The sequence below is a fragment of the Myotis lucifugus genome, unplaced genomic scaffold (assembly GCF_000147115.1).
Source record: "Myotis lucifugus unplaced genomic scaffold, Myoluc2.0 scaffold_25, whole genome shotgun sequence".
Taxonomy (NCBI): Eukaryota; Metazoa; Chordata; class Mammalia; order Chiroptera; family Vespertilionidae; genus Myotis; species Myotis lucifugus.
The window spans coordinates 7,561,606-7,588,887 of NW_005871073.1; the positions used below are offsets into that span (position 1 = coordinate 7,561,606).

The window sequence follows — 27,282 nt, forward strand, 5'->3', positions numbered from 1 at the left end:
CCTTTAGTAATACAGCATCTGTAGACAACTGTGAAAAAAAAAATCACTGAAGGTCAGATCCTTAATTACCTCTCCCTCTTAAAGTTTTAGGTCAAGCCTGAGATCTTTGCCCATGGATCCTAGTGAGCATTCCTTACAGCTGCCTTTTTCATTACAAGTATCATTTTGGATGAGTCCCAAGAAAATCAAGGGCTTTTTGTTGTTTGTTGGAAATGTCTGATATTTCTATGCTGACTTTATATTTACTGTTTATAGACCGCATTTTACCCTACTTTTTTTTGTCAATTATTGTCAGCTCCTTCCGTTAGCATTTATTCAACATTGAGCACGCAGGGTAGGATCATCTTAGCTGATTTCCCGAATGCGTGCAGAAAAATGGTTTCCATTTCACTGTTGTTTTCTACATCTGCTATAGGAACTGCCTCGTATCTCTGCATGGCTTCCACTGGAACATGGAACCCTAAGGGCCCTGATCTTAGCAACTGTACCTCACACTGGGTGAATCAGCTGGCTCAGAAGGTTAGTTGGAACCTTTTAATATGATACATATTGGTGATTAAGGGCTTTAACTTCTAACATAAATAACTTAGCTTTGTATGCTAAAACCAGCTTCATGACTCTTTGTTCAGTATAAAAGTAAAAAAAAAAATTATGCATAGCTCTGTCTGTAAACTATTTATTCAAAGTTACATATGTTTTGAGGCATGCTGTTTTCTTTGTTAAGCTTTTTAATGAGTACATACTTGCTTAATTTCAATCATATTTAGTTAGTTCTGCTCCTTTTGATGTTTGTAAGACAAATAGTGCATTGGCCTAATAAATCAAATATCATTATGTTTGCAACTGAATCCACAGAATGTGAGCAGATGTTTATATCACAGATGATTATGATAGAATGAGTAAAAATATTTACAGTAGAATATAACTAAAAATATTTTACATTATAGTGGAATACAGTAACATTTTAGTTTCTCCTTTCCCATCTACCTTTGTGAAGTGCAAGCAGTAGATAATAACCCTCAGTGTCCTACTGATTATGTTCTGATTTAAATTTCTGGATCATTGGGATAAATAAATGATTTTGAAATAACAGTTTAAAATGGTTGCAGTGAAATGAGAGAGCTATCTGAAACTTTTGCAAAGGATTTCTGGTTTTCTACCCCCACCCCCTCCCCCAACCTCCCTCCTTTTGTTTCTTTTAAATGTCTGGTTAAGAATTTCTTTTGTGTGCTGAGGATCTAAGAACCTTTCATCATCTGAAATAAAGAGAAACGTTATTGGTCTCAATTAGTTGCAGATTTTGACACATTTGTAAGTAAGTTTTTCACCACAACAAAGATACTCAGAAGAACAAGAAGCCTCGAACAGAACAAGAAATCTTACTGAGATACTATAAATTGGCGTTTCAGATTAGAAGTGGAGAAAACGCCGCTAGTCTTGCCAATGAACTGGCTAAACATACCAAAGGGCCGGTGTTTGCTGGGGATGTGAGTTCTTCAGTGAGATTGATGGAGCAGTTGGTGGACATTCTTGATGCACAGCTGCAGGAACTGAAACCTAGCGAAAAAGATTCAGCTGGACGGAGTTATAACAAGGTAAGTAGGCATTTTCTGTTCTATTCAATTAGGCATTGTGTATGGCAGCTCTGGATCCTAATAGCAGTTGACTGCCAGACTTCTGGCCCCTTGGACATATACTTAATCTCTGGTTCATGTCCCAAGGAAGAATGATAGTTGCGAAAGGAGCAGTAACAACAACAATAAAAAGTTAATTATCTGAGGGGTGACCTTAGCTGTTGGCAAACTTCACCTGCCTGTTTCTGGTCAGGAGTCTCACTGTAGAATGCATTCAGTGCACTTGGAGAGATTCTGTGTAGAGACTGTGTTCTAGAACACACACTTTGTATACTCTTCGGGTTGCAACACAATTGTGACAGGAAGAGGAATGTTAGCCACTGAAATACTGTTCTTAGTGGCAGGTTTTGGGAGGAAGAACAAGTTTTCCCTCTCTAGGAGTAAAGTGTAATAGTACTATTAATTTTTCATAGCATGCCAAAAATGTAATGGTTATTTTAACCATACTATAAGTGTTTCGATGAGATTCATATGAATCCACAATCTGTGGCTAACATGGTTTTATAGGGTGAAAAAAAAATAGTCATTTTTTTCTTTTGACCACATATTTTGTCTTTAGTTTTATCAGGATACTTTGGATTAGTGTACTTAGTAACTTACAGTTAAACCCTGTAAGTGCACAATTTTGGCAGTCAGCGCAGACCCACGGAATCCAGAAGTCTCCGGTGCCAATAAAATCTGAGCTCAGGAGCACCAGTTAAATTTTTGAGGATTTCTTCTTTCCTCGTTTTCAGCAGTTAAAATCTAACCTGTGATTTTCTTTTCTTTTACTAAAAAGCTCCAAAAACGAGAGAAGACATGCAGGGCTTACCTTAAGGTATCTCTCCTGTGCTGTCACCCTGCTTTCTCCCTCCTTCAGCTACCTGCCACGCTTTATCATCTTGCTGCATGATCCAATGTATTTCAGTCTTTGATAATTATATAATGTGCCCCATATCAGCTGTACAAATGTTGGCTTCTCACAGGTATATTACTCTCAGAATAAGCAAATAATTTTTTATAATTTTTGCTGTTTTTCCAGTTTATCCAAATGTACAAGAATTTTAATGAAATACCCTCTGAATTGGAAACTAATTATATAGTCTCCTTGTTTTCGGCTGTCATCTCTGTGGATTAAAAAAAACAACTTGAGTAGTAACACAGCTATGATATAGTCTTGGCAGTTTATCCTATCAAAGACTGTATAGTCATAATGTATGTGCATGAAAAAGTCACTGCTTTCTTATCTGTGGTATACTCTTAAATAAAATAGGCTTTGTCCTGAAATTTTTCAGAGTCATTTCTAGAACCAAGTTGATATCGGGAAGGGTTACTAGAAATGATATATGAATAATGTGACTGTGCTATCGACATGTGTTATATGTTGGTATTTCTCAGGCTGATCTGAACAGAAAGCCACCATTTGGCTGAGAATCCTTGTCTGTTCCAGCCAGTTTTTCTCCCGGGCAAATCCAAGTAATAGGAAAAATGCTGAGTGAGGCTAACAGTAGAATTATGCCATGCTAGTTCTGTGTGATAGGTCAAAATAATAATGCCATATTGCATTTTTGTTTCATTCTGAATTTTAAGTGTTCTTTTTTGGGGGGTGGGAGTTACTTTCTAATCTTGCTCATCTAAGGACCATATTACTAATAAATCAAACCTAATTCTTACATATATGACAACACAACAAAGAACTTGGAAGTTTTGTAGAACAGAGGTTATTCGAAAGCTGTGGCTTCTATTTTTTGGCAAGGTCTAGAAAAAAAGGGTGGCATCCTACAAGTTACTAGTAGACTTGTTACTAATAAACTTACTAAGTTTCTTATAAAGATCTTCGAACTTTATAAGAAAAGGTGGTGGGAAAGTCTGTTTTCAGGTAGTAATATTCTGAAAGCCCCTCTTTAGCCTTTTTAACCGGGACAAAGAGATAACTGCTAAAGAGTATAGAATTTGTCATACTGAAGTTTCAGTTCACCTTAAAGTTATTAGTTAATGTGTGAAATGTAATAATTGGGAGGTTGCCCAGGACATACATTTCAGTGGGAAGAGAATAGCTTTTTTTCTTTGGCAGGGAGAGACTACTTCAGGAATAGGATGAGACTAATGATCATTTTGATTCCATGAGAAAAGTACTAACGGTAATAAATAAGGAGTGTTTCAGATTCATAAAGTCATGCCATCAGTGTATACATAGTAAATTTCAGCATGGCCTTAATTTCTGACCAGTGTCATTTTCAGCACGTCACAAATGACTTTTCTCTGTTCAGATAAGACTAATAAAACTCCTTAAATTACCAATCAGAAGCCGACTTACACTATGCAAATGAAGCGGTTTCCTGCTTTGTGACAGAGGATTCATTTGTAACTTAGATTAGAGGCTTCAGTCTGTATTTCTGGTGACTAATGAATCTGGCCTCAGCAGACCAATTTCTGTTCCACTCTAGTTAATGGCTGCAGCAGTATCAATGTGAGCATTTTGAGTATTCTATCTCCCATTAGAGAAAGAAAAAAGCCTTTGACGTCCCTTGGAAGATCTTCACCTGCCAGGAAAGTTGTGGTGGCTCACAAGGCAGACAGAACGAGGATATTAAGACGGATTAAGCTAATTAATCTTGCTCTGACAGTAGCCTCAAACAACATTTCCCCCTGCTCATTTTAAGACAGCACCTCAAACTAGCAGTTTTTGGTGGTGTTCTTTGTACAATCTATGTTCTTTTTCCATCTGTGATTGCCAGTAAATCAAAACAGTTTAGATATGGCCTAATGACACATTAGGACTAAGTAAATGGGGTAGAATAAATAAATTTAGTGATTTCAGCTATCCAAGCTATAGTTAGTGTAGTGCTACAGGAACTATCAGTACAAAAGCCCGCCTTCAGTTGCTTATAACTGACTGGGTTATATTTTTATTTAATGTTATTTTGCGTAACAATAAATGAAACCTACATATGTGCATATTTACAACTTGGATGCTTATGAAGGATTTATTCTGCTTTTCTGTTTCCATTATATTATTAGTATAGGCTTTACATATTTTGATTGCTTTATTGATTCCTTCCGAAACAGATCCTTGTTTGTGAATTAAGGTATACTCTCAAGTGTTGTTTTTTTTAGCTGGACAGGGAATTAGAAGAGTGAATTATGTTCACAGATAATTTACAGAATTTGAAATCATCTTGTTTTTTTGTCCCAATGGTAACAGATATTGTTATAAGGCACAATTTTAGTTATTAAATTTGAGTTCATGTTCCAAAAAATAATATGTCTTACTTTCCAAGCATAACTATTAGGCTACTCCAGAAACATCCGTGTTTGCTCTTTAGAACATTCCAGCCTTGAGGTTATAAGTAGGAGTGGCTATCCATGTAAGAGGAATACCTCAGGTTAAGAGCCGACTCTATTTCTTTTCAACAACTGAGATGATTAGATAAACAGAAAAGCCATCTTTTTACACGTACTCTTTATAATCAAACAGTAGTCTACTAATCCTCAGTCAGTCCTATTCTGAAATAGTCGGATATGTTACAAATTGACCAGATATATGTTGTCCAGGTGTTCTTCCATCTTGAAATTAGAGTAAATCATCATGACAGATAAATATTACAATTGTCACTAGTCAGTGATTGAAAAATCACCTTGGTACTATGAGCAGTCCAAACGAATGATGGTTTTCTAATGGATGCAGGCAATTGTTGACACAGTGGACAACCTTCTGAAACCTGAAGCTTTGGAATCGTGGAAACACATGAATTCTTCTGAACAAGCGCATACTGCAACGATGTTACTGGATACGTTGGAAGAAGGGGCTTTTGTCCTGGCTGACAATCTGGTAGAACCAACCAGAGTCTCAATGCCCACCGAAAATATTGGTAAGTGAACCTGCTGTCAGGCTTAATCTTTGATTTAGAAGGTAGATGTTTAAGATAATGATGTTTCCATTCTGAATCTGTTATTTCCCAGTGGCCAGCGTCTCTTCTGTGGAAATATTTTTGTCTGTTAACAAGAGATATTATTGATCACATTTCATAAACTTAATTCAGAAGCCAACACCTTTCCTATATCTTTTAAAAGTTGGTGTCATGTGTGTGTGTATTGTATTTATTCCCCACTGAAAAATCATTACAGGAAAAATGTGTTAGAGTACTTAAATGCCTGAATATGGATTGCTTAAGTAATGGAAGTGCTTGCTGTGGAACTGTGGCAAACGCTTTTCCATTTCATATATTATGTTCCTAATGAATTTAAATTACTTTCTGGAATGTGTTATCCCAGTCAAATATTTTAGGCAAACAGTGTGAGCCAAATGTTTATATTAATCACAACTGCCTTCAGGTGAAAATGTGATCAGTGAGCTACATCTTCCATACAGTAGAATATCCATGCTTCATAGATTGCAAAATAGCTGCCGATAGTTTGAAGCATGATTTAGAATTTGAAGGCTGGCAACAAGAGGCAGGGATTAACTTGTGATACTTGAAAGAAGTACAGTAACATAAATTTAGGTTTGACTGATTTAGAAGTGTTGTTCATTCAGTGAGTTTGAGCTTAAAGTTTTATAGTATCCCTTAGTAAATAAAGTAAAAAAGTTTTCCAAGCATAAATATAAAAAAAAACCCAGAAGGGATCATGACTAATCTTTCACCAAAGGAGTATATATCTGGAACAGTGGATATTGAATGAAGTTTTGCTATCTGGAATGCCATATCTCATTACCTAATTGTGTCTGCCTAAATCATGGGACTTTATATTATAAAATGTAGAAATGTAAAGTATATAGAAGAAATAGACATTAATCAGATTGTGATACTTGGATTTAAATTCAAAACTTTAAATTGATTTAAATGAATTTCTAGAGAGAAATAAAGTATTATTAAAATCATGTTTTTATTTACTGTGAGGTTTTAAAGTGATAAATAACTCAGTAACTTCAAATTAAATGAAATCAAAATAATTTGGCCTGACATGATCTGGGAGACCAGTCATAAGGAAAATGGTACCTACCATAGCCTTAGTAATAATACAGAGTGAATAAAGCTCCCCTCTCTAAAGCTTTTATTATTTCTAAGGTTAATTTATTTACTAGTCTAATGAAATTCCTAAGATATACCTTAAATGAGTCTTCTCAAATGTTTCCAGTGATGTACTTGTAAGGATAAAGGAGTGTAGACTTGATCATCTTAGAGGATGAGTCATGGAAAATGTTATGACCTCGGTTTGTTTTTTCTGAGTCTTCTAAAGGCTATATTTAAAACAAAAAGAAAAAAACCCAAAACTAAAATTTCCTTTTTATGCTCCTCCCAAGAGTGCCAGAAAATCTGACAGGTCAGGTTGATAGTCTGTGCTCCCATTAGTCTCGAATAATGCAGATAACTCTTACTATATGTCCCAGATAGTTTTATCTCAATTTGAGACATAGTCTGAAGATTTAAGTGTTTAGGAATATATTTTTCCCAATACCTATGTTTTTTAGAGTTCTAAAGGAGTATGTTTTATACTTAAAAAATTGTTTTTATTTAAAAAGGGACATTATGGGTGGAGATTCTTATAGAATGTAATAAACATGTTTGACTTCTCAAAAACAATGCCCTGAACTTACTGTGTGTGTGTGTGTGTGTGTGTGTGTGTGTGTAGATTACCCAAGTAATTATTACTGTGAAAGTCATTTTACATATTCTAATACAGTATGTCTTTTTATTTCTGAGATAAAAAGAATTTTGTGACAAATATTATACATGAGTTAGTATGAGGAATACATTCAACTTATTCTCATTTTAGACAGAGGACTAAAATGGCCCATTATCCTTTTATGTTCTCACTCTCTTGATGCTCTTACCTAAATTTAGAATATGGTTACAAAGTCTTTGGTTATTAAAACAATTTGTTTATTCTCCTTAGTGATTTCTCCTTCAGTCCTTAATTTACTTTATTGTATGGTTTACCCTTATGTATGACTTTATAAAAATGCCATAATTATATCTGGTATAGCTTTTAAAAGTCAACTTTCAGTTATATCTTATCTTATATACAATAAGAAAAGCTGTACAGTTCGATGAGTTTTGACAAATGTACACCCACCTAACAGCATGGTCAGCATTTCTACCGCCTTAAAAGGGTTCTTTATGCTCTCTTCCAGTCAGTCTCCTGGTATCCCCAGCTCCAGACAACCACTGATCTGTTTTCTGTCACTATAGTTTTGCTTTTTCTGGACCTTTAGTTTAATGGAATCATATAATATATGATTTTGATCTTTTATGCAGAATAATGTTTTTGAGATTCACCCATGTTGGTGTGAGCATCAGTAATTCCATCCTTTTCATTGCCGAGTAGTATCTATACTAATAAAAGGGTAATATGCAAATTGCTCGTGACGCCCTCACAGTTACAACTGTATATGCTAATTAGTCGTGACCGGCATGCAAATTGACCATCACTCCAACACAAATAAGAAAGGGATATGCTAATTAGCCCTGATATGTTAATTAGTAATGACCAGTATGCAAATTGACCATCACTCCAACACACAAGATTGCCGCCACAAGATGGCCTGCAGGGGAGGGCAGTTAGGGGTGACCAGGCCAACAGGAAAGGGCAGTTGGGGGTGACCAGGCCTGCAGGGGAGGGCAGTTGGGGGTGACCAGGCCAGCAGGGGAGGGCAGTTGGGGGCAACCGGGCCTGCAGGGGAGAGCAGTTGGGGGCAACCGGGCCTGCAGGGGAGAGCAGTTGGGGGCGATTGGGCCAGCAGGGGAACAGTTAGGCATCGATCAGGCTGGCAGGGGAGTGGTTAGGGGGCGATCAGGCTGGCAGGCAGAAGCAGTTAGGGGCTATCAGGCAGGCAGGCAGGCGAGCGGTTGGGAGCCAGCAGTCTTGGATTGTGAGAGGGATGTCCGACTGCCCTTTTGGCCCGATCACACTGGGATTGCGCCTAAACGGGCAGTCGGACATCCTCAAGGGGTCCCAGATTGGAGAAGGTGCAGGCTGGGCTGAGGGACAACCCCACCCCTCGCCTACCCCCCTCCCACACACCCACACACACACAGTGCACGAATTTCATGCACCAGGCCTCTAGTTTCATTATAAGGACATACCACTAGTTGTATATTAACTCACTTGTTAGACATTTAGGTCATTTCCACTTTTTGACTGCAATTTTATTAAAGCTGCTCTTTTCCCAAGTCGTTGTACCATTTTTTACTCTTAACAGCAATGAGAGTTCCAGTTGCCCCACATTTTCACCAACATTTAGGATTGTCTTCTCAAATGTCTTTTTAAGTTTAGTCTAGTAGCATTTCATTTTGGTTTTATTTTGCATTTGTGTGATTGCTAAGTTACATTTTATTGATAACTGTTCAACTTTTTAAGTGCGCTTATTGGCCTCTCATATATCTTTTTGTGAAGTGTCTGCTCATGTATTTTGCTCATTTTTAATTAGATCGTTGGTCTTTGTAGTAATAAGTTACAAAGATTCTTTATATATTCTTGATACAAATCTTTTGTCAAGTGTATGTACTCTGAATGTTTTCCCTCAGCATGTGATTTAAAAAAAAATTTTCTTAATGATATCTTGAGAGAAGCAGTTTTTTATTCAACATCTAAGCTAATCCTGTTTCACTTATTCTTGTCATTATTATTATTTTAAAGCAGATCTTAACATCATATTATTATTACTTTAAATACTTTGGTAAATATCCTATACTTTTTTCCAAGAAAACACAATGTCATTTTCATACTTTAAAATTTAACAAAAATAGCTTCAAAAGATAACAAACATGTGCTTAAATTTTCTTGATTCATATAAATTTGTTAATACTTAATAACTTAATTTTTTAAACCAGGATTCAAAAAAGTTCATGTCAGACATTTAATTGATACAATGATTTAGTCTCTTTTAATTAAAAGCCATTTATCCATACAGTTATTTTTTAAAACCATTTTCATTTTTGTTGAAGAAACTGACCAGATAATTTGTTCTGTAGAATACTCCACATTCTGGACTTGGCTTATTTCATCCTGTGATATCATTTTATCATGAATGATATATACTGAAAATTATATCAGGAGGCTTGATCAGGTCAGATGTAAGTCTTATCACCCCCCGCTCCCCCAGAACTTTCTATTGCATCCTATTCATGAGGCACATGTTTGCTTGTCTTTGTATCTTGCCATTGATTAGGTGTTTTAGTATTATCAGCCTAATTCACCCATTATAAAATTTACTATCATTTATTCACCAATGGGCTTAGTAGCCTGCATGATTTTATGTCAGTGTAAGCTTAGTTACATTGCAGTAATAAAACCCCCAAAGTCACAGCAGCTCACAACAACAAAGGATTATACCGATCATGCTGCATCACCATTGCAGGCTGGGCTTTGGTGCTGCTCCCTGTCATCTGTGGGCTCCAAGTTATGTTTACCTTGGGACGCAGGGTGATGGAGCCTACAATGTGATGGGTCTCCTGGCAGAAGCAGTAGTTCTCCCTATATGCTCTCTCACTTTACTCCCCTTCTCCTCTCATTGCAGTAAATACTCTGTGATGAATTATAAAAATAGAACAGAGAAATGTATTAGAATCCTATCTACAGCATTGGTTGTGAGTGAGGCTCTCCTATGAATCAAGTGGATTCAATTTCAGGAGATCTATTGAACAAAGCATATATTATTTCAAGCATACAGAAGTAGATAATATTATAAACAATCCTGGGTCTCCTCCTTCTTGATCAGATCAAGAAGGAAGTAACCATCATCTTTAAATTACTTGTTAACATTGGTAAGCTTTTTTAAAAAAATTTTTGCTCTATGGGAAATGTACATTTAACAGTTACTTTTTGTTTTTCAAGTTAAGATTTCACACTACAAATGTAATTGAGTAATTTTTCTCTACTATGATAATTTTCATGTTTACGTATGTTAATACATCTCTAGTGCATTCATCTGATATAAGAAGACTTCACTATTATTTAATTGTGCCAGTGAGAGGTACTTCAGTGGCTTATGTGTTTTTCCTAGTACTGTAAGAAAACTTCAGTGAAAGTTTTTGTGTCTTCTTGTTCATATGTATGCCTTCCAGACATATATGTACATATACACTTAGAAATAGAATTTTTGAGTCTTAGAGCATGCCCATCTTCAACTTTACTAAATACTGTCAAATTGCTTTCCAATATAGTTTTACCATTTTACATTCTCACCTGTAATACCATTATTCCCAGCCACTGTCTTTGTTAACACTTTATTATTGACATAAACTTTGTCATTTTAATAGGTTTGACTTGATCACATTATTGTTTTAATTTGCAGTTTTTTGACTACTTAATGCATTTATTGTTGTTTGTTTTCTCTCCAGTAAATTTGTTGTCTACAACTTTTTCCTGTGTACCTTTTTCTCTGTGGATAATGCATTCTGAACACTAATTCTTTGAGAATTATATAGTTTGCAAATATTTATTTTTTATTTATGCCTTCTCTTTTTTTACTTTGTTTATGATTTCTTTTGTTTTACAGAATAATGAAGTAAAATTTATTATCTATTCTTTTAGGGCCATGCTTCTGATATCTTTTTAAGAAGTATTTTCTTTTTTGGTGTTTTGCTCAAGAAAATCTTCTCTACAGTTACAAAGATCTTGTATTTTCTTTGGAAATCATAATACTTTACTTTTTTACAATTATGCTTTTAATCCACCTAAAATTAACTTTTGTTTATGTATGTAGGAGGTAACTAATTTGATTATGTTCTCCATATGGATAATCAGTTGTTCAATACTTGTATTTGTAGTTGCATAATCCATTCCTTTCCCTATTGGTTTGTAATGATATCTCAGTCATATATCAAGTTTATGTTCATGTTAGGAGTATGTGTTAGGCGTTGCTTTGGTTTTGTTTCAATAATATTACTACCTGGTGAGTTCTTTCAGTTCTGTTCTGTGAAAAATTAATTGCCTTGCCTGCTTTTGGCATGGCTCCCCCACGTGAAATTTAAAATCAGATTGTCAAGTTATTGGTACTCAAAAAAATCTTGTTGGAATTTTTATTAGAATTAGACTGAGTTTATAGATAGATTTTAAAAGAAGTGTCACAAATTTATTGTGTTCTCCCAAGTAAGACCATAAAAAATCCTTCATTTGTTATTAGATCTTTTAATAAAGTTCTGTGTTTTTCCCATTAATATCTTGTACTTTTCTCTTATTAGGTTTAGTCCTTGGGAACTACACTATTTATTTTTATTGTAATTAAAATAAAATTTTATTAACTTTAATTCTTCTAAAATTACATATTCTAATTGTTGCTTAGTCTATAGGACCACAGTTAATTTTGCTGGCTGTAGCCTTGCCAAATTCTTTTACTTCTCTGAGTATATGGAGTCTCCCTCAAGATTACTATGTTGTTAATTATATTTTCTGTAAATAATAACAGTTTGCTTTTTCCTTCCAGTCTTTATAGCTTTTGTTTTTCTTGAATTGCTGCATTAGCTCTTCTTTTAGTACAGTGCTAAATAAAACCTGTGATAGGGATCACCCTCACTTTAAAAGGAATGCTTCCAGAGCTTTTCACCATTGTTTGCTCTAAGTTTAAAAAGGTACCCTTTATCTGATACCAAAACCTTTATCTGAGCAAGAAATTTTTTTTATTCCTATTATTTTGTAAATATTTCTTATATTGAATGAGTATTGGAATTTGTTTAATTCTTTCTGCTTTATCTTAATTTGGTAAGTTACATTACTATATTTTCTTTTTTTACATATATTTTTATTGATTTCAGAAAGGAAGGGCGATGGAGAGAGATATAGAAACATTAATGGAGTGAATCACTGATTGGCTGCCTCCGGCATGTTCCCCACTGGGGTTCGAGCCCGCAACCTGGGCATGTGCCCTGCCTGAGAATCCAACCATGACCTCCTGGTTCATAGTTCGATGCTCTCAACCACTGAGCCCCTCCAGTCAGGCCATTAATATATTTTCTAATGCATTGATTTCTGGAAGACTTTTTGAGTTAAACTCAGTTTGTTCAGGATGTTGTACTTAAAGTATGTATAAACTTACTAAATACTTTTGCATCTATATATTTAATAGATGTAATTTTTAAACTCTAATAAGTAAATATTTGTTGAATGAAATTAACTCTTTGTGCATATATATCTGTATTTGGAACATTTCATGAAACTCAAGATTATTTCCTTTTTTCATCCTGTCTTCCATCTTGTTTTGAGAATAATTGAGTGCCTTTCAGTGAAAGGAAACGAGAGGTATATATTAGATGCATATTTTTGTCACTCTTCTTTCCCCCTTAACCCCCTACCCGCACACATGGAATCTGATACGAGGAGAGATCATTCACCTGCTCATCAGCTTAATCTTTCTAAGCATGGATCAATAAAATAAGTATCTCAGCCAAACTCTTAAGCTGATAGACTTCTAGGAGTTATATGACTCTCATTATAAACTTGTATTTTAGATGCTTGACATGTGGTCTGATAGCTTATAAAAATCTCCCAGCATTATAATTTTATATTTATAAATAAATCTATGTGTATTTTACAAAACAAAGGTGTGACAGATAAAATGTAAAAAAATTAGTATTCAAGAGTTACTCTATAATGGCATAAGCCCATTTTGTAAAAAGAAAGGGAGTAAATGCATCGTTGTATGTATGTATGTGTACATACGTGTTTACCTGGTATCTAAGTATAGAAATAGCTATGCAAGGATATACACCATTAGAGAGGGTGTACTTCGGAAAAATATATATGAACTTTATTTATTGAATTATTTAGAGTATGTGTTATCCTTAGTTGGCAAACTTTTACTGTGAAAGCCCAAATAGTATATATTTTAGGCTTTTCAGTCCATGTGGTCTAAGTTGCAAATATTTAACTGGCATTGTAGCATCAAAGCAGCCATAAGACAATATGTAAGCAGGCCGTGTTCCAATAAAACTTTATTCCCAAAAGCAGGTAGCAGGCCAGATTTGACACATAGGGCCAACTTAAATATGTACAGATAGATAGTTACTAGTGAAAATTAATGGGGAGTTTTAATATCATGCTAGGCATTTTCTCATAAGTAAACTTAGCTGGTCTTACCACTTTTAGAAATTAGAGAAAAATCTATTACTGTAAAACTGACCTGTGGAGTCTTCTGTATTAAAACATATCTTATACATGTAAATAGATGTATACATACAATAAAGACATTCAAATTTATACTTCATGGTTTTACCCTTGGCAAGCAAATAACCATTGAAAACTTACTTAACATAAAGAGCCAAGGTATCATTTTGAAATACTTTTGTTTAATCATTAAAATAAAACACTGAAAGTTTTGTGTTATGAATTCATATACTATTCATAGGCTAAAAGTCTGGAATTAATTCATGACAAAAAATATAAACCTAGAAGAAAATGCTTATACGAAATATATGAAATACATCAAAATGATTATATGAAATTTTTCAGAGTAGTCAAGGCATAAGAACTTCTTAGAGTAATTTGGTTCATATTTTGTTGAGCTCTAACAGTAAAGTTTTGTAAGTAGATAAAAAGAAACAGTGGTTTTCATGCAATTATCATTTGCTCTTTGTAGTTTAAAGAATGCCCCCTTACTCCTCCTTTATTCCTTTGCCTCACGCAGTCCTGGAAGTTGCAGTTCTCAGTACAGAAGGACAAGTTCAGGACTTCAAATTTCCTCTGGGCATCAAAGGAGCAGGCAGCTCAATCCAGCTCTCTGCAAACACTGTCAAACAGAACAGCAGGAACGGTAAGGTGGAACCGTCTTTAAAAACTGACAGGTTTTTTTGTTCACTTAAACCTGTTAGGTCTAAAATGCTGAGTATTTGACTCCTGATATAACAAATACACCTTAACATTTAACAGCAGATTTAAAATAATGCCTTACTGTTTCCCAGTGAACTCAATTGAAATAAAGATTTTCCATAAGGATTTTTTTTCATTTTATTCTTATTTTAATGTATCTATTTTTTATTATTATTCATAAGTGTGTTTCCCGTAAAGTCGTGTGGCTGTTTTTACTTTCCTAGGGCTTGCAAAGTTGGTGTTCATCATTTACCGGAGCCTGGGACAGTTCCTCAGTACAGAAAATGCAACCATAAAACTGGGTGCTGACTTTATTGGTCGTAATAGCACCATTGCAGTGAATTCCCACGTCATTTCGGTTTCAATCAATAAAGAATCCAGCCGAGTGTACTTGACAGATCCTGTGCTTTTTACCCTGCCACACATTGATGTAAGTTGTGTATGTTAATAAAGTTGCGGAAGGTTAGAAAACCAGTGAGGAAGGAAAGCAAACCTGACATGCTGGGCATGGGGAGAGGGGGAATGGGGAGGTGATAGAGTGGAAAGAAAGGATCTTGCCTTAGAATTTCAAATGTTGGACTAGGTCAGAACGACAAGTTTATTTAAGTCTGTGAACATAAAATTAAGTGAGGTTCAGTGATTATTACAGCATAAGTGTATTTTTAATGAACGTTAATACAGTAATCAACAGGAAAATATAAATGACTATAATTTGTTTTAGAATGAAAATCAACTCTTACCTTAGCAGCCGGAAAGCCCAGTGTTAACTGACAGGACTCTGCCTTTTTAGTGTGGCAGATCTCTTTTTGGTTTTTCTGATCATATTTGACCCAATTGTTATCAAGCCCGGATGTTACCGAGTCTAGGATGGAAGAGATATGCCTTAGAATGCAAGTTGGTAGTTAAAGAATTACACTGTGTTGGAAGACTGAAGAATTTGGGCTATTGTTATACGTAGAGTGAATATGTGCCCACAGATAACCCAGTGGACCTCCAGAATTGGCAAAGAAAAATAAATGTGTGTGGCTATTCTCGTCTTATATCTGCTGCAGTTGATTCAGTCTTCTAAGAATCCTGATGTTGCAAACGTGTCACTAAGAATAAACATGAGCTCTACATGGGAAATTGATTTTAAAACATTTGGTCCTTACAGAGTTTTCTTAGAACAAATCCATGGGTCTGATTTTGTCAGAAAAGGAAAAGAAATGGTTCTAATGTGCGATCAATATATAAAATCATAAGATGGAAATTGTAATTGTGTAAAATGGGTCTTTGGTAATTTATGGAACACTTTAGAGTGTTTTGGACTATAAAGCTCCTCTTAAGTTAGATATCTGCCTTGCATAGCATAGTCTACAATTTTGCTGATGAAAAATTTTATAGTCCGAAACTTACAAAGTTTAATCTAAATTACCTTTTACACATATTAAACAATTGCTATTGCCATGTTAGAGTGTAAAAATCCTAATTTTATCTTGTCACATTATTTCCCAGCCTGACAATTACTTCAATGCAAACTGCTCCTTCTGGAACTACTCAGAAAGAACTATGATGGGATATTGGTCTACCCAGGGCTGCAAGCTGGTTGACACTAATAAAACTCGTACAACATGTGCATGCAGCCACCTAACCAATTTTGCAATTCTTATGGCCCACAGGGAAATTGCAGTAAGTATTTGCACTTCTAATTAGTGGCAGAGAAAAACCTCAGAGATTCAAAACAGCTGTGTGACAATCCCTTCTTTGGGTGCTAGTCATAACTAAAAAACAAGCAGAGTAATGTGGGTTTCTTATTGTTTTTACACTGGCCATATATTTTAGGAAGCCTTGGCACTATATTGTTACTTCTCAAAATCATGTGCTTTACGGACTTATTCTGAGTTTTTCTCCTTTGGGCAGGTGTTTGGCAGAGGTGGTCGGGGATTGAAGTAGGCCATACTAAAGAGAGAGGGCTCTAAAGTTTCATACCCTCCTCCTCTTGAATGTTCGAATCTCATTTCACAACTTTTAAGTTTCCTAATCATTTTGCTCACTGCAAACTGCAGATTTTGAAAGACCAGAATGGTTACTGGAATATTCTGTAGTATTTCTTTATGTGATTAAGAAAATAATAGCCAGAAGATAAAAATACTTTAAGAAACAGCATGAAAGCTCTCAGAACTGTTGTATACTTGATTCTTAGTATAAAATCTATAATAATAAAAGCGCAATATGCTAATTAGACCAGATGTCCTTCCGGATGACCTTCTGGATGAAGCCGGGGCTGCAAGGGAAGCCTGGGTCTCGGGTGCCAGAGGGAAGCTGGTGCCAGCAGCTGGGGGAAGGAAGGCCTATTCTTGCATGAATTTTGTGCATCGGGCCTCTAGTATAATATAAAAACCCAAAGAGAAAGTTAAAACTTAAAATTTGACTCATATGTTAGCTGGGAAGTCATTTAATACCAATTATTTTTTATCATTACTAAATATTCTTTATTATATTTCCTATGTTTAGGTAATCATTTCAATCATTTTGAAATAATTGGATTACTTTCTAGTAAATTCTTCCACTTTCATACGTCATCTTTGGATATAAATATTGATAATATTGAACTTTGTTATATTTTCAATATTTCTTTTTAGTATTGAGCCCTGTTGGAGCACACATGAGTGTTCAGAGGGTTTAGTATTAAAAGATGAGCTATCACATGTGAAAACTCACCTTGAGTTGTAATGAGGAATATTAACGTTTTTTATGTTTTTATTTTCAGTACAAAGATGGAGTTCACGAATTACTCCTGACAGTCATCACCTGGGTGGGAATTGTCATTTCCCTTGTTTGCCTGGCTATCTGCATTTTCACCTTCTGCTTTTTCCGTGGTCTCCAGAGTGACCGTAACACAATTCACAAGAATCTTTGTATCAACCTTTTCATTGCTGAGTTTATTTTTCTAATAGGCATTGATAAGACAGACTACATGGTAAGCACCCCTTCAGTTTATTGACCTTGAATCTCTGAAAATTATGATGACAAGGGTGAATCCCCTCATCCTTGTATGCTGATATTAATATTTGACCTTGTTAACAGTCTAATTGACATGGCACAATTGAAGGATAATTTGTAGTAAATTAAAAGGCAACCCAGTCATTAAATAAAATTATGAGTTCATTCATTCCTCATAGTAAGGTACAGTTGACATTTTTCTGGGTTGTTACTAAGACACATAATTTGATTAGAAGAATGCTGGGATACTGAAATGGAAAGATTCTGTTTTTACAATTTTAATTTTCTCACATAGTTATTCTGACCAGTGATCATTTCTTCATATTCTGAGCACTTTATTCATTATGACTTTTCCGTGTTATGAACATAATTTAACAATTAGTTAATTTTTCACCCTATATTCATTTGCACTTGGCTGAATTTAAGAATCCTTTACATATGACAGGAAAGTAATGTTAGGTAATTAGAGCTGGGGTATTTGTCATTAAAGCAAATTTTTAAAATTCTGGAATAGAAAAAAATAGAAATAGTATATTTGGAAACAACTGTTCTATAATGAAACAGATCATCTGCAAGTAGAGTATTAAGAGTTAATCATGGATCATTCTAGAAGAGAAATTAAGATGCTTTTTTATTTCTTTAATTTTTAAGAAATTTCACTACAAATCGTAATACTTTAGAGTGGTGAAATTTCTAGCACACCTGGCATATTATATATACTATGAGCATCACACTTTCCAAATTTGGCAGTGTTTGTAACTCATTTCCATTTTTGAAAAAAAAATTTAAAGGCGCAGTATTTAAATAATGATATGTTTTTAAAGACAGTGGTGAGCACCATCAGAGACTGTTTTACAATTACGAAGTGGGCTGTTTCCATTCATGTGTTCTTTGTGTTTTGTTTTTGTTTTTTTTCTCTTTTTCTTTATAGATTGCATGCTCAATATTTGCAGGACTTCTACACTTTTTCTTTTTGGCTGCTTTTGCTTGGATGTGCTTAGAAGGTGTGCAGCTCTATCTAATGTTAGTTGAAGTTTTTGAAAGTGAATATTCAAGGAAGAAATATTACTATGTTGCTGGTTACTTGTTTCCTGCCACAGTGGTTGGAGTTTCAGCTGCTATTGACTATAAGAGCTATGGAACAGAAAAAGCGTAAGTAATTGCAAGCGACCTGAGTGTTTTTCAAGTGAATAATTTTTTTAAGCCTGTTAGCTGGCAGCGAGGTTCCCTGACAGACTAAAATAGCCTCTGAAAGCTTTATTGGAAGAGAATGGGCATGCCGTGTGCAAATTACAATCAAGTCTTTTGTAATTTTCTAGGTTCAGAGGATTTGTACTCTGGTGAGGCAGATTCTAAATTATGGACTTTCTTTTTTAATACAAAAGATTGACCTGAAACAAATTGAAAAAGTAAATAACTTTTTGGCCTTAGAAAGATATTAAGTAAAAATCCTTCTGAACTTAAGGCATCTGACAGGTCTAACTACTCAGTTTTAAGCTAATGCTTCATTAGTTCTCTTTGTGCAGCCAGCCCTCCAGCTAACTCTCATTCTGAATTGTGACAGTAGTACATTCCTTTCCATATGTTTTACTTTGATAATATTTTATCAGGCAGTTTGAAAGGATTAAAATAAGTCACTGTCTTTCATTTATAAAAATATAGATATTTATGGAAAGTGACAGAAAGTAGGACATAGCCATGTTTCTAAGGATTTTATTTGCTAGAGGCATGAATTTGCCTTCTAATTCTGTTTATTTTTTCCTTTGATAAAATTAGTTATATAAAGATTCTTTGGACTAAAGAAAGCTTTTTTGACTGTACAGATGATGAAAGACAAATAAAAGAAATTCAGTGGGGATTCAGTGTTATGTGAAAAATGAACCACTAAGTAAAATCTGTCTTAATAAATTTATGCATCATTTACTCTAATACTGTATGAGTCTATGCTTTGATTTTTTCCCCCCAGTATTTATCCATTCTCAGTTGAGGTATTTTATTTATGCTATGCAGTTTTGCAACAAATATAATGTAAACTTTTTTTGTCTATTATGTTTCCTAGGATTAAGCACTTTAAGCTCACATATAGATCTGAAAGGCAAAAATTGAAGATAGCTTTAAAATGATGAGACAATTTGGAATATTGAGTTTCAAGTTTTTCTTAGTAAAGTCAGTGATCTTAAGAATTAGGGATTGGGATGTGGTGATGTTTACTATTTCCTCATACAAACATAACTATGTCTTTATCAAATTTAAAACCTGAAATGAGAACCAGTAGGTTGAAGTAAATATATTGCTATTTTTTACGTGAAACTCAGCCTAGAATTAATAAAATTGTTCTTGCCCATGATAAATGAATTTTCAAAGGCAATTGTAAATGTTAGATTTTAAAATTTATATTTTCCTTGTCATGTTAAGTATCCATTGAAGCTACTTATTACATTATTTTTCTTTCCATAATAGTTGCTGGCTTCATGTTGATAACTATTTTATATGGAGTTTCATTGGACCTGTTAGTTTCATTATTCTGGTAAGCAGACACTACTTTCCCTTCATTTTTGGCTTGCTGCTTTAGCAGTGCTGTTGAAAAGGGGATACTTTGTTTTACTGTTACTTATCTATGCCTTCAATGATTATAAACCCATCTAGCTTATGGGATAAAATTATATAGTATATTTTAAATATTATACCATTACTGAGAGTTTATACACTTACTAATTAGTAGTTTGTGAAATCCTCTCTCCTGTAAAAAGTATTTTTTCTTACTTTTAATTCAGCTTGATAAAAAAATGTAATCTTTGAAAATCTACTCACATATAAAACATGTTAAGATTGCATGGTTTTAAACTAGATTGATTATTATAAAAGAATAACTGATATGTATAGCATATTTCATTTTTAAGTAGTGGAGTGTTTTTGCTAAGAGTTTTAATTCAGGAAGTTCTGTCTCCAAAATCTATAATATTTGTGCTGTACCAAGCCTATATGGCATTTATGAATTAAATGAATATTTTATGAAAGTGAAAGAAAATTAGCTTAATATTTACTATCTTAGTTTTCACACAGTAATTTAGTACTTTTAAATAAATGTCCATATCCTGAGTTCTTTTTAGGGTAGTTTTTTTTTTTAATTTTTCAATTACAGTTTGCATTGAGTATTATTTCGCATTAGTTTCAGAGAACAGACTGTTGGTTGCCAGAGTGGAGGCGCTTTGGGGGTGAAAAAGCTAAAGGGATTAAGAACTACAAATTGGTAGTAACAAAATAGTCACAGGGATGTAAAGTATAGCAGAGGGAATATAGTCAATACTATTGTAATAACTCTGCCAGGTGGGTACTTGAAATATTGAGGGGACCACTTTGTAAAGTATATGATTGTCAAAAATATATTTAAGCTTAGATTAATGAGTGAATAATAAATCAAATTTAGCTTCATTAGAAATAAAGTTACTTTTCTAAGACTTAAAATACCAAATAACTTGTATTTTAAAATAAATTTGATATAAGTATAATGACATTAAGGTTTTTTTTAACTTCTTACATTATTGTCAGTCAAATATTTGAAGTCTAATAAAAATGAAAATGTAACAAATATATTTGGATTTCAGTATTTAAAACTTTTCACTCAGTTATAGCCTTAATTTGTTAGAAATAGATGTTATTGACCATTATAAGATTGAAAAGGAAACATAAACAAGTTTAAATATTGCCTATATCTTTTTATTATTGTTTAAGCATTCTTTTTCTTAAAAAGGGACACAAATGAGCTCCTTAGGATAGTTCTGTGGTTAACTAGTGTTTCATAAAGTTGAGAAAAATTTTAGTAATTCAAGGAAATTTAAAACTAAGTGTATGTACATTTGTCACTAAAATGAATTTTTAACACAATTATACAAAGCCAAATGAAAACTTGAGATGAATGCCTGTATGAATCAGACCAGGAAAAGTGTTGCTGGGAAAGCTGATTTCTTGTCGGAATTACTCAATCCAGTTGCTTGTCACAGTTTTCGTTCTTGGTTTACTGATGTTAACACAGCTTAAGCCTAGGTTGAATTATAAGACAAATAGCTAACATGAAAGGATACAGTCCTTATAGATACAAGCTTCTTTTTTCCCTCTTAGCCTTTGACCAAATATATTGATATTTTGAACATTTTAAAGAACATTTTAGGGATATTTGGTCCATATGTCTTGTTTTGTACTGCAGTTTTATTTATTTTCCATCTCTAAAGATAAATACTGACTTTAGAACAATAAAAACGGTTTCACTTGGCAGAAGGAGTTAATGTTCACATATACTCAGTTTCCAGTAAGAAAAGGTAAAGGACATTTTATTATATTGCCCATTTTACAGTGTCATTGTTATCCTCTACCAAATCATTTAAGTTGAGATGTGAAGGGCTTTGGGGAACAGTGTTCCCAACTTAAAACAAAACAAAACAGCAGGTAGCAATCTCAGTTAAAGATCCTGAGAGTGATTCTTCTCTTGCAATTGCTTTGCCCTCTAATTGTCCCAGCACAGAGACAGAATGGAATAGAGTGTAAAACATTATCTTGCGTGTAACCTAAATTGAGATATGATACCATTGTAGAATACAGGTTTGTTGAATATTAATAGATTTACCTGCATATATTCTTCTGGTAATACAGGACCTTTGAAAGGCAATTTAGACACAAATCTTAGTAATATAAATTATATGGTATCCTCTACATTTTTAAGGAATACTCTTTTTTAAAAATTTGTCTTTATTGTTGAAAGTATTGCAGATGTCCCTTTTGTTTCCCCATTGACCCCCTCCACCCCATATTCACCCTCCCCAGACCTTCACCACACTATTGTCTGTATCCATGGGCTATGCAAAAATGCATATAAGTTCCCCCGATTAATCCCTCCCCAATCACCGCCTAAGGAGTATTCTTATAACAAGTTTTTCATTTCCAATTTTTCTGAATTGAAACTGTTTAACTTAGTAATATTAAACAAGTGTACATCTTTCATAATGTTCTATGAAGAAAAATAACATGCTGTGGAAGATAAAACTTCCTACTTCTATGTTTCTATTGAGTGTCTCGCCTACAGGCCACTAGAGTTATTATATCTATGAGAAAAGTGCTTGCAAGTAATGAGCAGTGGGAAACCATTAGTATGCCTGAAATGGTTTAATGAAAGCTTGGATCATGACACCTCAGGAGCTATTCTTATCATTTGGACAGCTCCATCTGCATCATTAATAATTAATTCAGTTCAGTAAGAGTTCAGCTCACACACTCATTTAGAAGTTTTCTTCAGAGAACACCTCTCTGGTTGCCAGTCCCTGGGAGAAATAGGTTTCTGCTTGGCTAACAGCAAAGATCTGGAGATACAAGTGCAGTTTTAGAGTTGCATTTGCCAGGTAGCTAAAGCTCCAGGGAGGACAAAAAGGGTCAGAACATGTGCAGTTCAGTTAGGTTACTTCAGAGTGGTGTTTCTGTGCTTCTGTCTTATCATATCCGTGTCAGCACTGCCAGCTGTGGAATGAATTTTAAGCTGCTAAGCTCAGGCGGATGTGATCCAATTGAGCAGGTTGATGACTGGAATGCAAACTGTGCATTCCTGTAATCTGTGGAGCCTTTTTGTATTTTATATTTCTCTGTCATCAATATGGGTGTTGACTAGCTATGCCTGTCATTAAGTGGTGATGAATTTTATCAGCAAATTATACTGGAGGATTATTAAAACAATTTATAAAGTTGATATTTTGGAGTAGGTAAAAGAATATTATGTGTTACTGGCAAGAGAAAGAATCCCGCCATTTGGTGATTTACTATTTTTTAGCTAGATAGGAAAATATTTTTCTTCTGAATTTGCTGTCAGTCTTTTGCATAGAATTCTGTTGAGACGTCTATATAGCTGTTTACCTGTGTACACATGCATGTGCAAGCACATATACACACATGTACACACACAGAGTGAAGTTAAAATCTGATTAATTCCTAGTTGTGTTGCCTCATCTCCAGAATTAGTCATCAGTATGGACATTTAGGTTGGTGAGTTGCCATACAACATGTAGCACAACCTATATAACCTGTGCTTATCGGGGGCTTCTATGTGAAGGATTGAATAATGGCATGTACCTACCAGGTTTAGACAAATCTTTGTAACTGTCTCTTTCCTTTCTCACCATTGCATAACACCTTCCAACCTATCCCAAAATAACTATGTTTAAACTCACTAGTAGTCATGTTAGAAAGAAAAAACAAGGAACAAGAGTGGGTAGTAAAAGTGGCTGTGTTGAATTGGAGGGAGAAGAGCAGCACTTGGATAGTGGAGACCGGCTTCCCTCCTGGTCTTTTTTCCCGCCCCCCAGTGAGAAATAGGGGAGATTCCATGTTTGAAGGTTGTGATTTATTTCTTAAATGCATACCAAACACAGGAAAATAAATTGGAAGAAATAAATGTGAGAAAAAAGAAATCACTTACTCTAACCAAAAGGGAAAAAAAAGAAGCAGCAGCCCAGAAGTATATGGTTGGAAAGAGCCATTTATGTCCTGGGGAAAGTGCAAAGAAGAACGAACCCAGAATCCCAGCCAGTTCTTTACTTGAAATTAACCCTTGCAGTCTTCAAGTGGCTATTTTGAATGATAGGTTTTATCAAGGGGTTTCTATTTGCCTATTTGTTTTGATTTTCAGTTGTATTTTAAGAGAATAAGAAAGGAGTAGAAAAGAGATGGAGGAAAATCTGTTGAAATATTTTACTCTACAAAATCATGATCCTTACTAGAGCATATTATCTCCTGAAAAGATCATAGCAACAATATTTATTCTCTGAGAATAAAAATTAGCATTTACATTTTTAATGCATTAGAAAAAATAGAACTACTCTAAATTCACACTAAAATGTTATTTACACTTCAGTATATGTTCTATTTAATTACAGAAAATATTTCATTGTCATATATGTTGGTGGTAACATATTAAAATGTTCAATACCTAAATGATATATTTTTTTTCATTTGTCTAATAAAACTAGTAAATATGTATTAGTGACTTCTTTTACATGTGGAGTTGGGGAGAAGTATCTTAGCTTTTGTTATGATTTACAGTATGTCTTGCAGGCCTTTTTTCATAATTACTTTGACTTGAAATGATGGCATTTCTCGTCCTATTAAAGATACCATTAACTCACCATTTGTCTATCTTCAAGTCATATTTCAAAGGCTAAATTAGTGTTGGATTTAATTATAAATTTCTTGGGATCTAAATATTAGTGCATTGGCTATAATTATATTTTCAATTTCTTTATTTACTTCTATTTTTTATTTATCTTTATTGTTGAAAATATTTCAGATGTCACTCTTCTTCCCCCATTAACCCTCTCCACCCCGCTCCCACTCCCTTCCTAAGCCTTCACCACATCCTTGTCTGTGACCAGGGGATATGCACATATGCATATAAGTTCTTTGGTTAATGTCTTTCCCTCCTCCTCTGAAATATGTCAGACTGTTTGCATGCTTCAGTGTCTCTGGGTTCATTTTGTTTGTCAGTTTATTTTGCTCATTAGATTCCATATGCAAGTGAGATCATGTGATACTTGTCTTTCTCTGACTGGCTTACTTCACTTAGCATAAATGGGAGAATTCACAGACACTTCTGAAAGAATCTGAGTCAAATATCCTTCTGCAGTTTTATGATTATTTTCTACTAGAGGCCCAGTGCACGAAATTCGTGTCCCTCAGCCCGACCTGCACCCTCTCCAATCTGGGAGCCCTCAGGGAGCCCTGCTCCCTGTGGTTCTCTGCTCTCTGCGGACCTACCTGCTTGACGCCACCGCAGGCCCTGGTGTCTGCTCTCTGGAGGGCCTGCTTTCCCCTTGGCGCCGTGGCAAGGGGCATGCAAGGCCCAGCTGTCTGCTCTCTGCAGGGGCCTGCTTGCCCCTCGCCCCCACAGCGAGGGCTTAAAGGACTGGGGGACTCTGGTGGTGCTGAGGGGACTGGGCACCGCCATCTTTGTCACGAAGTGATGGCCAATTTGCATATTCCATCTTTATTAGATAGGATTACATTTAGTTGGTTTTAAAGAGACTCATTTTTAAAATGTACTTGAGAAACACTTGATATTAAGTATCTTAGAAACAATAGCCCTTATTTTTGCACTCAGCTTTCATGGCTTTGTGTGATATTTAGTTATGTGAGTTTAACACGAACAGGTTTGAGAAAACGCGACTGTATGTTAAACATACAGTTTGGCTAGTGGAGTAGAAGTGTGTGGGCAGTTCAGCCATTTGCTGAGGCTGGGATGGTGGTGTTTTACAAAGGAAATGGAGAATTAGCTATTTTGGCAAGTTCATCTGGTGGAAGTTATTTCCACCATGACAAGCACACACCTCATGTTATTTAGGATTTCTTTGAGGCCGTATTTTATACATTCATTCATTTATTATTTATCTTTAAGGCATTCATCATCTGAGTAATTTATAAATTGGATTACTCTTCATAGAAGTGGGACACTTTTTTTAAAAATATATTTTATTGAACTTTTACAGAGAGGAAGGGAGAGGGATAGAGAGTTAGAAACATCGATGAGAGAGAAACATCGATCAGCTGCCTCCTGCACACTCCCTACTGGGGATGTGCCCGCAACCAAGGTACATGCCCTTGACCGGAATCAAACCTGGGACCCTTGAGTCCGCAGGCCAACGCTCTATCCACTCAGCCAAACACTTTTTAAAATATAAAACTAGTATATCTTTGTTTTGTTTGAAGGCTAATATTTCCTCTGAGAATAAATTGGTATACTGAATCTCAGCACTGACATTATAGTAGCTAAATAACCTTTGGCAAGATACTTAACATCGCAGATTTGTAAAATGGCTGTCCAGTTATTTTAAGAGAACAAGAAAGTAGTAGAAGAGAGAAGGGGGAAAGAGTACTGCCTGCTACTACCTCTGGAGTAAAAGTATAGATTGTTGTTGGTTTTCCCCCCTGTAATTTCGGAACTTTATGTATTGTGAATGTATTACATTTTTAGCTAGAAAACATTCACACACAGATAATGTTAACCTCCATAGGGGAAAGAGAGAGGAAGGGAAAATGCATCTAGCAGTCTGTTTTTTTAGGATGAAATAAGGTACGTTTTCTGTGGCACCTTCTACTTGTTTAGTCCTCAGTCTTAACAAGATGGAAATGTCTTTGTATCATACTTAGCTTTAATTCTATTTTTATGTACTTAGATTTTATGTTTATTGAAAAATGTGTTATTGATCTTTACCTGATTTTCTCCATTGAAAAATATGTTTGGATGGGTTCACCTCCAAGATTTCACATTTTGTACTCATTTTCTTTTCAAAGCATATACTTTTATATATCCACATTTTTGCACATTCACATTCTTTATTTTCTTATAGTTTTTACATTGTAGGGGGTAATAACATTTTTTTCTCCCTGGACTATACTACTACTACTACTACTACTACTACTATTTTATCTTTAGGGGGTAATTAATATGCTTAGAAAATAATGAACACCAAATTGAGGATCTATCTATGCTTCAGGAAATTGTTCAAGAAAAAGGAAGGTTGAATGACAACCTAGGCCCAAAAGTTTGTAATAAAAGAAAAAAAGTAGTTAAATTAGGACATTCAAGAAGAAAAGTCAAGAGGCTTAAAGGATTTTAACTTTGACTGGACAAAGCAGCCTTTCTTATCTAAGAGTTGTAGTCACTTTGTTTTTATGGGTTTTGGTTTGTTTGTTTTTAGGATATTTAGAGTTCTTGTTTTTAACCATTCCTTAAATTTACTAGTTAAGGTTTACTGTTGCATAAAATAAAAAAAAAGAATAAGAACATTGTTGTTTTTCTTTTTAAAAAAATTAAAGATATACTGTGTCATAATTTTTTTAAAACCAA

The 27,282-nt window shown here is 34.6% G+C and overlaps 1 protein-coding gene across 16 annotated transcripts in view; it reads left to right on the forward strand.

Moving 5' to 3' along the window:
* The window catches only part of ADGRL2 (adhesion G protein-coupled receptor L2), a 276,823-nt gene that overhangs the window by 234,776 nt on the left and 14,765 nt on the right, over positions 1–27,282 (forward strand). For 12 of the 16 annotated variants that reach the window (XM_023751775.1, XM_023751777.1, XM_023751782.1 and 9 more), the window contains 10 exons: positions 416–519; positions 1,410–1,595; positions 2,413–2,451; positions 5,302–5,485; positions 14,239–14,364; positions 14,645–14,850; positions 15,915–16,088; positions 17,170–17,379; positions 18,334–18,554; positions 19,863–19,929. In XM_023751775.1, the coding sequence (XP_023607543.1) occupies positions 416–519; positions 1,410–1,595; positions 2,413–2,451; positions 5,302–5,485; positions 14,239–14,364; positions 14,645–14,850; positions 15,915–16,088; positions 17,170–17,379; positions 18,334–18,554; positions 19,863–19,929 (1,517 nt within the window). The remainder of the gene's footprint in view (positions 1–415; positions 520–1,409; positions 1,596–2,412; positions 2,452–5,301; positions 5,486–14,238; positions 14,365–14,644; positions 14,851–15,914; positions 16,089–17,169; positions 17,380–18,333; positions 18,555–19,862; positions 19,930–27,282) is intronic. The other 4 variants (XM_023751780.1, XM_023751781.1, XM_023751771.1 and 1 more) reach the window with 1 other exon arrangement.